Source organism: Phacochoerus africanus, chromosome 15 (genome assembly GCF_016906955.1).
Source record: "Phacochoerus africanus isolate WHEZ1 chromosome 15, ROS_Pafr_v1, whole genome shotgun sequence".
Classification (NCBI taxonomy): Eukaryota; Metazoa; Chordata; class Mammalia; order Artiodactyla; family Suidae; genus Phacochoerus; species Phacochoerus africanus.
In genome coordinates this window covers 122,888,861-122,901,196 of record NC_062558.1, presented here as the reverse complement: position 1 = coordinate 122,901,196, position 12,336 = coordinate 122,888,861, and the positions used below count along the sequence as shown (strand labels likewise).

The following is a 12,336-nucleotide window of genomic DNA, read 5'->3' as shown; positions in this document are numbered from 1 at the left end:
AATAACCAAATAGGAAGTTTCAAACTGTAATTGAACTTTCCATTTGAATTTTAAATTTGGCATTTTTCCTTTTGCTAGATGAATTTGCCGCTTATATTTCTACCAGTTCATAGATCACATATTGACTATCTCCTGCTCACTTTCATTCTCTTCTGCCATAACATCAAAGCACCTTACATTGCTTCAGGGAATAATCTCAACATCCCCATCTTCAGGTAAGATCAGCTTAAGCTTATTTTGAAGGGTATGAAGATTATATTTGGAATTTTTGTTTTTTTTTAAATTACACCTTTTGATCCATGTTTCTATGATGTGGACATTAGCTTTTAATTTTTATTATAAAAGTAATGCATGTTTATCTGGGAAATTTGGAAAGTACAAAAAATACCCATTACGACTGCCATCATTATTTTTGTGTTTTGTATGGGGTATTTGGTGAACTGTGAAAATAGCTAAACTTTTTGAACAGTATTTATCAAATGGATAAAAGGCAATTAGAAAGGTAAGACAACAAATTACTGTATCTGGCTCCACAGTAGGGAGGTGGAGTCAGGGTGGTGGTGGGCAGGTTGTGTTGGTATAACGGTAAGCTAGACCCATACCTGTTACTGTAACCTCATAATTTAGTAGGGCTAGAAACGTAATAGTTACAGTATAACACGAAAGGTATATTTTAGAGGTTTTCAAGAGAATGTAGTACATTCCACTCAGAGGGAATAGTATGTGGAAAGGGAGAAAGATTTAAAAGCATGATATAGTCAAGAAATGGCAGATGATTCTTAGACTGTAGGGTTAGGATGTAGGGTGCATTGGGAAGGGTCAGAACCTGGAGGTGGTGACTGCATAGGTAGTGAGAATTAGCCAAGAATTTAGAGCGTATCTCATAATTGAGAAATGGTTTGTTCAGATCTGCATTTTGAAAAGTCCTTCTGGCTAGAGGCAGTTAGATCAATTCTGACTCTATTGCAGAAGATAATGAAGGCTTCAATAAAAGTGTAGTAGTGCTCTTGGAAGAGGTCATAGATTTGAGAAGTATTTAGTAGGTTGAATTTATAAAACCAGGTGCTAGTCCAGATGTGGTTCGGCAGAGGAGGAGAGGAGGGAAGACTCCCAGATGTCGATCCCCGGGGAACCAGGTCGAGAGTGGGGCTGATCACCAGTGGGGAACTGGTATGGAATAGTAAGTTTTAGTTGGTTTGGGAAATTGAAGTTTCAGGCTTCCAAGCACAAAGCATCTTTGAGGTCAGCTCTGTGAGGGGTGCAGAGGAAGAGGGGGGTGAATTTGGAGAGTGACTGGGAAAGAAGCTGGCTGGCAGCTTGTGCGGATAGGGCCTCCCAGGGGGCAGTCACTGCCTTGCATACCGGAAGTCTGATCCCCAGCCTCACAGTCCAAGGAGCTCCTTCCTTATCCCTTGGCTCAGAGTTCTGTAGCTAATCTGACTCATGTGAATGACCGAAGCATTCCTGCAGTCAGCCCATACTGCCCGGCTGTGCCCTAGACAAGAGGAAACAAGATACAAGGTCCTTGCATTCCAGTAGCTAATAAAATAATGGGGAATGTAGACAAACAGCTAGCTCTCATCCAGTGTGATATGACCCTACAGGAAAGACATGCCTTTCCAAGTATCAGAATATCTGTGTTTTCTCTCGCGGGTACCTCTTCCCAGTGTCAAGGAACCTGAAAAGTTAAATTAGAAAGTCATCAGAAAGGCGCTTAGGTATAGACCTAGTGTAAAGAGGCCTGTTCCATTTGGGCTGTAGGGAAGCCTTGCTCCATAATAGTTTGCCTCTTCTGTAATCGAAACAACTCACCTGTTCCTTCCCTCCAGGTTGGGCCTCTGTGTGGATCTCTGGGAAGTGCGTGATAAACATTGCTAATTTCTCATAATCCAGCTTCCCCTTTCACTGCCTCAGTGTCAGTCGTTGCTCAGCTCCTCATTCCTGTAGTCACGACAGACCCTAGATAACCTGGACTATTTATGTGCAGCGTTCTTTTGTTCCATACTGGTCTGTACATTCACAAACCACTTCAGTGTGGGTTGTTTTTGTGGATGGTTGATCTCATTAAGAATGTATTTTGCAGAGTTTTACTTTCAAGGAGTGAAATCAAGCTCTGGAGACATCTCACTGTGGCCTCCTTATACTGACTGTAAAAGATGCTGAAAATGTATATCAACATTTATATCACTCTATTTGAATAGAATGGGAGGAGGCTCTGAGTTTGGAAAGGTTGACTTAAATTTTAACCTCTTATCCAAATTTGTCAGGTTGTAGAGAGAGACGTGAGGTTGTGAGAGCTGTTTTATTCTGTGTATGTATAAGTGAAGCAGATTTTTGTTTCATGTATTGAGAGGATGGTTATGCTTGGTTTCAGTTTGATAAAGTTATCCTTGTCTCACTGGGATACTCCCTAAGGAATACTTCTTTGAGAAAATTTCCCCAAAGGAGCTTTTATAACCTCACATTCATCTTGTAGTAAATGTGCCACAGGAAAATTTGGGGATGTGTAAAGGCCAGTGTCTTGAGACCTCCGGCAGAGTTTTAAAAGTTAGTATTTTATAATCCTCTTAAAATCTGTACCAGCAGCTTCGTGGAATAATATGTCATGTAAACTCCTTCTGGCTTAGAACAGATGCAACAGAGCTTCATTATACACAGTTATATTCTATGGGTTAATGAATAATGTAAATGACTGAAACACATCAATAATATGTAAAGTGGAAAATGTCCATATTTTCACACTCAGCAGCTCAAACAACACGTGGTTTATATCCAAATGACACATTTTATATCCAAATGACACATCCGAATGACAATGAAATAACTTGTAATTTGAATACTGTTTTTACATTTTTCTTATAGAAAATTAATGCATTCTTAAATTTTATAGTACCTTGATCCATAAGCTTGGGGGCTTTTTCATACGACGGAGGCTAGATGAGACGCCAGATGGACGGAAAGATATTCTCTATAGGGCTTTGCTCCATGGGGTATGTATGATCTCTGATTGTCCGTAAAGCTGTTATGATACTTACCACAACAGAAGGAAAAAGAGCCTTGATTGAAATTTTAAAAAGACAGTTGTCTGACTAATTATTTCAGTGATTACTGCTTGAGAATGAGTTTGATGGTGGTTTTTTGTTATTACCAAAATATAGCATTGGAGGACCTGTCTTGCTATTATTTGTGAAAGTAAAATATTTTGTCAGTAGTGAAGTTAGAGGTTTTTTGTTTTTGTTTTTCTTTGTTTTGTTTGTTTTTTATTTTTTTGTTTTTTGTTTTTTGTCTTTTTAGGGCCGCACCTGCGGCATGTGGAGGTTCCCAGGCTAGGGGTCTAACCAGAGCTGTAGCTGCCAGCCTATGCCACAGCATCGTGAGATGTGAGCCACGTCTATGACCTACACCACAGCTCATGGCAATGCCCGATCCTTAACCCACTGAGCAAGGCCAGGGATCGAACCCGCATCCTTGTGGTTCCTAGTCGGATTTGTTTCTGCCACGATGGGAACTCCTGTTTGTTTGTTTTTTAGATTTAACTTTGCTGAGCTTATTCTAAGTTGGGTGGTCTTGAGTTCATGTTTTACTTTCTCTTTATATCCTAGCATATAGTTGAACTACTTCGACAGCAGCAGTTCTTGGAGATTTTTCTGGAAGGCACACGCTCTAGGAGTGGAAAAACCTCCTGTGCTCGGGCAGGACTTTTGTCAGTTGTGGTAGATACTCTCTCCACCAATACCATCCCAGACATCTTGATAATACCTGTTGGGATCTCCTACGATCGTATTATTGAAGGTCATTACAATGGCGAGCAATTGGTAAGAAGACCACCTGCACAAAAGTTGTCCTCACTTTTACAGTCTTTTGCTTTTGGATGGATACTTTTAGAACTAATTGAGAATTGTTTTTGTACCCTCTAGTTTTACAGCACTGTAGGAAGCAGGTAGGGTGGGCTTCCATCTCCCACAGCATCCTGGGCGGTCGTGCTAACGGGGGGCTTTCTGGCGCTTGGAGGAAGTGACATGACGAGATTTATCAGCACTGGCCCTGGTCATGGGATGGGGAAGTGGAAGAACACTTGGTGCTGAGTAGCCATCTCTACTCTGGGGGCGGGGGTTATATGTGGCTCATTCTCCCCAGGGCTTACCGTTTGTGTGTAGAGTTTAAGTTAAGCCTGAAGAACTAGTGGGATCATGTTGGCAGAGTGACTGCAGATTAATGTAAGTGGCAGTAATTTTTTTTTAAGTGAACTTTTTATTGATATAAATAAATAGTTACAGAAGAAAGCACATGTAGCTGGAATTAGTAGGAAGTGAACATACCTACACAGCCAGCACTCAGGTCCTGGAACAGCTTTATCAGGACCCTAGGAATCCCCTTATCCTGCTCTCATTGCTCTCCCCTCAAGTGTAACCTCTTATCCTGACTTCTTACAGAAGTGATTAGTTTTGTCTGTTTTTGAACACTATTGAAATGGAGTAACGCAGTATGTGAACTTTTTGCCTTTGGCTTCTTTTGCTCAAGTGACAACCGTTTGTTGTTACAAATAGCTAGAACTTGTTCATTCTCATAGCTGTATAGTATCACAGTGTATGAATATGCAGTGTGTCTATTCTGCTATTCAAAACATGTTAGGTTTCCAGTTTGGGGCTATGATCATTCTTGTACATTTCTCTTGATGACCACAGGTATGCATCTTGTTGGGTATTTACCTAGGAGTGGAATCAGTGGGTCATAGAATATATGTACGTTCCGCTTTGTGAATGCTGCCGAGCAGTTTTCCAAGACGGTTTTGCCAACTTATCCTTCCTCCCAGCAGTGTGCAAGTTCCAGAGGAATTTAGTTTCGTTCCTATTTAGTGTGGAAGTCTTGTCGTGGTACTTGTTTTAAGACTCCCCCAAACATACCAGAAGCTCAAAAATTCCTGCTAATTGGAGCCTTAAGAATTGAGTGATAGACCTGGATTATTATCTGATTATTACCTGTATCCCTCTTGTGAGACCCTCCTTGTGTCCCATGTGTCTGTCGGGAACATGAGCTCTACTCGCCCTGACATGTGTCCTATGTCTGTTCTATGGCTGTCGTCGTCGTCATGCCTTGTGTATGGTAAATATTTAGGAAATGCTTAGTGAGTGAGCAATTGGCTCAAAGGCTATTCTGGGGCTGAGTTTGGTGTTCAGTTGCCTCATGTTACATATTCGGACCATGGTGACCATCAGACTACAGTAAGGTGGCCTTTTGACATCTTATTTTTATCTGAAAACTGCAGAACAATTTTTTAGGCTGTTATGTCATTTTTATCCTTCAGTAGTTTGCACATGGTGGAAACAATGCCCTAAATGAAGTTGCGTGTTCAGTGTTTCCTTTTTATTGGCCAAATTACCTCTCCCAGTGATGTGATTATATCTTTTAGCATCTTTGAATGCTAAACATTTTCCAACAGGTCTCAATCAATAAGTACTTATTTTCCTTCTTCATTCATTATTATCTTTTCCCAGACAAACCTTCGGTTTCTGTTAAAAAAATAATCAATTTTATTCTTTGGATAACAATGTTTGCATATTTGGTAGCTTTATTTCTTACCGTGCTATTCTTTCAAAATTGCAAATTAGGGAAAACCTAAGAAAAATGAGAGCCTCTGGAGTGTAGCGAGAGGTGTTATCAGAATGTTACGAAAAAACTACGGATGTGTCAGAGTGGACTTTGCACAACCATTTTCCTTAAAGGTGAGTGCCTGTTGAAGTGAAGCCATGCCAATGCATTGGTGCAACTCTGTGCCAGATCTGGGCTCTAGTCTGGCCTCTGGTGCCTCCTCTCCGTGTGACCCTAGGTTTCATTTTCTGCTCTTGTAGAATGAGAACCCTGACAAGAATAGTGTTTCCTGAATTTGTTTGCTGAAACATGCCTGTTGCCAAAGGACACTAAATACCCTTAGGAGAAATTTTGCAAGACGTGTCTCATGGCTGCTTAACACTGATAAGTCTAGGATGAAACTCTGCTCTACCGAGTCTAATACCCACATGTTCAGAGGGATAGTGCCACCCTCATGGAGACACCTGGAGATGGTGGGCCCCTAAGGTCCTGCAGTTTTATTTATTTTTTATTTCTTGTCCGCACCTGCGGCAAGCAGAAGTTCCTGGGCCAGGAATTGAACCTGCACCATAGCAGCAACATTAGCCACTGCAGTGACAACACTGGGTCCTTAGCCCACTGTGCCATAAGGGAACTCCTTTGGCAACTTAAAAAAAAAAATATTGCACAACTTCTCTTGTTTATGATTTGCTTTTGAATGAGAGTCTTTTGAATATTATGTGACCTTCAGGTTGTCATATTTCCCTTAAAAGGTATGGCTGAACGAATATCACTATTAGTCTTATTGAGAATGCCAGATAATTTCATGAAGATGTGCGAAAAGTTAAATTTTCCGCTTAGTTTTTTTTTTTTAATTTTTTTAATTTTATTTTTTTGTCTTTTTAGAGCAGCGCTCATGGCATATGGAGGTTCCCAGGTTAGGGGTCAAATCGGAGCTGTAGCTGCCGGCCTACACCAGAGCCACAAGCAACATAGGATCCGAGCTTCATCTGCGACCTACACCACAGCTCATGGCATTGCCAGATCCTTAACCCACTAAGAGATGCCAGGGATTGAACCCTCATCTTCATGGATGCTAGTCCGGTTCCTTAACCACTGAGCCACGAGGGGAACTCCTATTTTTATTTTTTTAATGATTTTTATTTTTTCCATTATAGTTGGTTCACAGTATTCTGTCAATTTTCTACTGTACAGCAAGGTGGCTCAGTCACACATACATATACACATTCTTTCTCTCACATTGTCCTCCATCATGCTCCGTCACAAGCGACTAGATATAGTTCCCTGTGCTATACAGCAGGATCTTATTGCTTATCCACTCTAAATGCAATAGTTTGCATTTATTAACTCCAGATTCCCAGTCCATCCCACTTCCTCCTTCTCCCCCTCGGCAACCACAAGTCTGTTGTCCAAGTCCTTGAGTTTCTTTTCTGTGGAAACGTTTGCCCTTAATTTTTAAATGATTTTCCTTAAACCTTGTCCTGGTTTTTTTGTAGCTTCAGGTCTCAGATTTCATTCTTAGCAGCATTCTATGAGTCATCCCATACTTCTGAAGATAGTTTAGGATATAGAAAGTATCTTTCATGTTCTGTAGTATGGCTCATTTTATTATCAACTCCTTTTTACTTTTTGCACATGAAATTATATGTTAGTTTATGGAAATGGAGACAGTGGGAATAAATGATCATGTTGTATTTTTTTTTCCCCAGGAATATTTAGAAAGCCAAAGTCAGAAACCTGTGTCTGCTCCTCTTTCTTTGGAGCAAGCATTGTTACCAGCAATCCTTCCTTCCAGGTAAGATTGATGGAAATTTTTTTATAGTAGCCTATCAAATAGCTATTGTTTCCTTTCTCTTTCTTTTCTTTTTTTCTTTTTTTTGCTTTTTAGGGCTGCACCAGTGGCATATGGAGGTTCCCAGGCTAGGGGTCTAATCAGAGCTGTAGCCACCAGCCTACACCACAACCACAGCAACACCAGGTCTGAGCCTCGTCTGCGACCTACACCTCAGCTCATGGCAACGCCGGATCCTTGACCCACTGAGTGAGGCCAGGGATCGAACCTGCAACCTCATGGTTCCCAGTCGGATTTATTTCTGCTGCGCCACTGCGGGAACTCTTCTATTGTTTCTTACATCACATTGGAAAATCTGTTACCTTTATTAAGAACATTTGTGTTTTTGCTTTCACTTCCTCACTTGAGTAACTTTTCTCTTGGTCTGATAAAGGATTTTGAAATGATGTGTTTCCATATTAGTTTGAAGGTTTTTGATTGTTTGCATCATAAAATCTTTTTGATTTTGTGAATAATGTGAGAGTTCTTATATTTTTGAATGTTTGAATTGGTCTTTTTGATAGTAGCGTAGGTTATGCATATTGTACATTTTTGCAACATATAAAAGAGTTTTCCTATGTGAGTTTTCCAAAATTCAAATTGTTACTTAGAGAAATAGAATATTAAGTTCATCCTTTAATGTGTTCAAGTATCAACTTTTTGAAAATGTTTTAAAAGGAGGCATCTTGCTTTATGCATTCTTTCTGCCAGTGAGGTTTGGAGGCGATGTACCAACAGTCATAATTAAATAACATGTTTTGGTCAACAGAGTGTATTAAACATAATATAGTGTATTATGGAGTGAAACCACTCATAGAAATACTTCATTTGTGGTTTAAATTTGAATATGTAGTAATTTAAAGTGTCTAATAATTTATATCTTAAGCTCATGTAATTTGCTTTGTAAAAGAGTGGGATTATAGAAGTCTAATTTAAAAACAAACAAACAAAAAAACCCAAACTTTTCAGACCCAATGATGCTGTTGATGAAGGTACAGACATGTCCATCAATGAGTCCAGAAACGCAGCAGATGAATCCTTCCGAAGAAGACTCATTGCAAATCTGGCTGAGCACATTCTCTTCAGTAAGTAGAGTTCCACACTCTTTAATTCTGTAATTCAGGTTTGGCGTGATGCAGTGTGTACCATCCAGGTTTTGGAATCTGCTGAAGGTAGATTCCACTTCCAGTTCTATCACCTCATACGGGGCGTTGATAGGTAACTTATTAGAAAGAAGGTGATGTTGAAAGGCTTGGAGGTAATGGAGTAAAACATATCACACAGTACCTGGTAACTGGGAGGGACCCATGTGGTAATTCTTAGGCTTTTAAAAATCTCCAAAATGGGGAGTTCCCTCAGGGCTCAGCCAGTTAAGGATCCAGTGTTGTCACTGCAGTGGCTTGGGTTGCCACTGTGGTGTGGGTTCTATCCCTGGCCCTGGAACTTCTGCATGCTGTGGGCATGGCCAAAAAACCCCCCAAAACAAACAAAACCTGTCAAGATGATGTGTTGCTTCTTTTGCTCATGAATTAGTTTCTTTGAACTACTTGTGGTATAGCCTCTAAGTTTATAATTGCATATTCCTCTCCCCTGTGACTCCATGATCCTTTTTATTCAGCAAATATTGTGTGGCTCTTATGGGTAAAGCTTTATTTTAGCTGTGGGGAATACAAATTGAATCATTAATGGCTCTGTACTTAACGAGCTTATGCTCTTCTCAGTGGGATATTGGGCACAAATGAGGCAAGTGGGAGTGACCCAGAGTGGAGTGCTTGCATGCAGAGCAAGTTTCACGTGGCGGCTGTTGTAGAGGCTGTTTTAAGATTCCGCAGCAGCAGCAGTGTGGGCCCTTGGTGCACTCTGTGTGTGTGTGTGTGTGTGTGTGTCTCCTCGCCACTCCCTGTGCCTCCTCCCCATCAGGTCAGACTCAGCACTTCTGAGACACCAGCGTGGCGGCTTCCTCACCTCCTCTCAGCTCAGTCCGCTCTAGCTGCTCCCACTCCTGCCTAATGCTGGGCCAGGCTATTTTTCCTAAGCACATTTGATTGTGTCTTTTCCTTGCTTAAATTGTGGATACTAAAATTGATACATCCTTAATGTTGAAAAGTTGAAAAATAAAGATAAAACCCACTACTCAAAAACCAGCTGTGTTGCTGTCTAGTCTATAAAAAAATTTTTATACAGTTTTGTATTGTGCTATTTTCCATTTATAATACAAACATTTAATTAAGAACTTAATTATTCTTTTTAATGGCTACATATATACTGCATACTTTTTTGTTTCTTAAACATTAGAGACAACATCGTTATGAATGAAGTATTCATGAATTCATTATCATCTTAGAAAACCTGCACATGGTATCTTTTTAAAATATTATTCCATAGATGTTCTCATATTTGATTTGTATGATTATAATTTTCTGCAAATTCAGAATATTGAGTTATGGACTATAGTCATTCTCAAATGTCTTTCTGTTCTTTTCTTCCTTACCTCTGACCCTCCTCTGGGCCAGGTTGAACAGAGGAAATTAAGCACCCGTTACTGTGGGGTCCCGTGCCAGATGGATCATTTCATGCTCACACAGCCCAGTGAACTAGGTGGTATGCTCACTTACTGAAGGGAAGCTGAGGCTTGGGAATTTTGAAATTTCTCCCAAGTCATGAAATTAGTGTAGAAGTTAGGATTTGAGTAATGGTTTCTGACTTAATTTTATTTTGTCTTTTTAGGGCTGCACCCACAACATATGGAAGTTCTTAGGCTAGGGGTCAAATTGGAGCTGTAGCCACTGGCCTCTACCACAGCAACGCAGGATCCGAGCCATGTCTGGGACCTACACCTTAACCCACTGAGCGAGGCCAGGATCAAACCTGCATCCTCTTGGGTGCTAGTCAGATACGTTTCCGCTAAGCCACAGTGGGAACTCAGGTTTCTGACTTTAAATCTATCCACCCCCACTTTCCCCCCCCACACACACACCTTTGTGTAATGTGGTGGTGAATACCTGCAAGGGGAGTAAGGCAGAGGTGCAGTTACAGTAGACTGAGGCCTGGAATAAGTCACAAACACAAAAGTAGGCTGTCCTGTAGAGCTCCTAGAACAGGCTCATACCCTCAGTTTTGGTATTTCCATAAAGATGTCTCATAGTCATTCGGTAACTGACTTCTATTGGTCTGGATTGAGAGCGGACCTATTTTAGACTGAGTTCTGTTATATGATGAATAATGATCTCTAATGAGGTTCCATTGGCCCAGAACATGGTATGATGTTATAGCTTCGCTTTGGTAAATCAATTATGGGAAGTGTGGTAGAGGACTTTTTTTTTTTTTTTTTGTAGCTTCAGATATTCCTGATTAAGATTTAGGTACTTATAAAAAGCTTCAGCTATATTGAAAAAAGTGCAATTAAAGCTTTGTGTTTGCCTTCCAGCGGCTAGCAAGTCTTGTGCCATTATGTCAACCCATATCGTGGCCTGCCTGCTCCTCTACAGACACAGGCAGGTATGTCTGTACTGTCGCCCAGAGTTCAACAGAAAGCATGAGAATGCTTTGTCAGCTCTTCAAATCCTTGTCCACTGATGGATCTGCCCCCCTTCCAGCTAGTCCTATGAGACAAACAGTAAAGTAAGCTAAGCTCTGAACACCTGATAGAGCAAGAAATCTACATGAAAAAAGCCTCAGAGACCTATATCTCTATCTATGACAATAAGGCATGCTTTGAGTAATACAGTTAACAGAAAGAAGGCAGATCTCATCCATAAGCAGAAAACATTCTGGTAGCTAATGGTTTCCAAGCCATTTGATTTGTGTCTAGGACTTGCGCTCTGCCTTCCCGCAACACACTTGTCTAGGCCCTGTGATAAGAAGGACTGTCTGTCTTGTCCATAGTTATGTTCTCAACACCAAACATAGTGGCAGGATATAGGCACCAAATAAATATTTGTCAGATAAATATTTAAAATGAGGAAAGTTCTTGCTAAAAAATAAGCACTTCCTCCTTTCAGATGGTGGCTGCTTCCTGCTGTGATCTTACATGCTCATGTCATGTGTTGTGGGCAGAGTAGTCTGGGTGTATCTTGACATTCTTGGGGGACAGCTTTGTAACCAGTTTCCTGACTTTCTTTACACTGGTGTTCTGGCCCTTTCTCTGTATGTGCTGACAGTGAGCTGCAGGAAAGCCAAGGCAAGAAAAAAAAATCCTTGGAAGTAGGATGGACTGGGAGTTTGGGTGTTGGTAGAATGCAAACTATTACATTTGGAATGGATAAGCAATGAGGTCCTGCTCTATAGCACAGAGAACTATGCAAAATCTCTTGGAATGGAACGTGATGGAAAGTAGTAAGAGAAAAAAATGTATATATTTATATATGTATGTCTGGGTCACTGTGCTTTACAGCAGAAATTGACACAATGCTGTAAATCAGTATGCTCTAATAAAAAAAAAATCCTTGAAATGGTCTCTCTACCTTTTGGGAAGTAGGTTTCCTACTCTCATAAGACCACTTTTTTTCTGTTTCTCTAGGGAATTGATCTCTCCACATTGGTGGAAGACTTCTTTGTGATGAAGGAGGAAGTCCTGGCTCGTGATTTTGACCTGGGTTTCTCAGGAAATTCAGAAGATGTAGTCATGCATGCCATACAGCTGCTGGGAAACTGCATCACGATCACCCACACCAGCAGGAATGATGAGTTTTTTATTACTCCCAGCACAACGGTCCCGTCAGTCTTTGAACTCAACTTCTACAGCAATGGGGTACTCCACGTCTTTATCATGGAGGCCATCATAGGTACATCCAGTCTTGAAGTATTTTCATGGTAAATAAAATGGCCAGAGGCACATAGAGGGGTCCACTTTAATTTGGATGGTTACCCCTTGTTCAAGGGAATGTGTTGCATAGTTTTAGTTTCAAATAAAATTG

The 12,336-nt window shown here is 40.7% G+C and overlaps 1 protein-coding gene across 2 annotated transcripts in view; it reads left to right on the top strand.

Moving 5' to 3' along the window:
• Nucleotides 1–12,336, top strand: part of GPAM (glycerol-3-phosphate acyltransferase, mitochondrial) — a 70,082-nt gene that overhangs the window by 47,143 nt on the left and 10,603 nt on the right. For both annotated transcript variants that reach the window (XM_047760609.1, XM_047760607.1), the window contains exons 8-15: nt 79–215; nt 2,891–2,990; nt 3,603–3,815; nt 5,610–5,723; nt 7,299–7,384; nt 8,390–8,505; nt 10,848–10,918; nt 11,940–12,204. In XM_047760609.1, the coding sequence (XP_047616565.1) occupies nt 79–215; nt 2,891–2,990; nt 3,603–3,815; nt 5,610–5,723; nt 7,299–7,384; nt 8,390–8,505; nt 10,848–10,918; nt 11,940–12,204 (1,102 nt within the window). The remainder of the gene's footprint in view (nt 1–78; nt 216–2,890; nt 2,991–3,602; nt 3,816–5,609; nt 5,724–7,298; nt 7,385–8,389; nt 8,506–10,847; nt 10,919–11,939; nt 12,205–12,336) is intronic.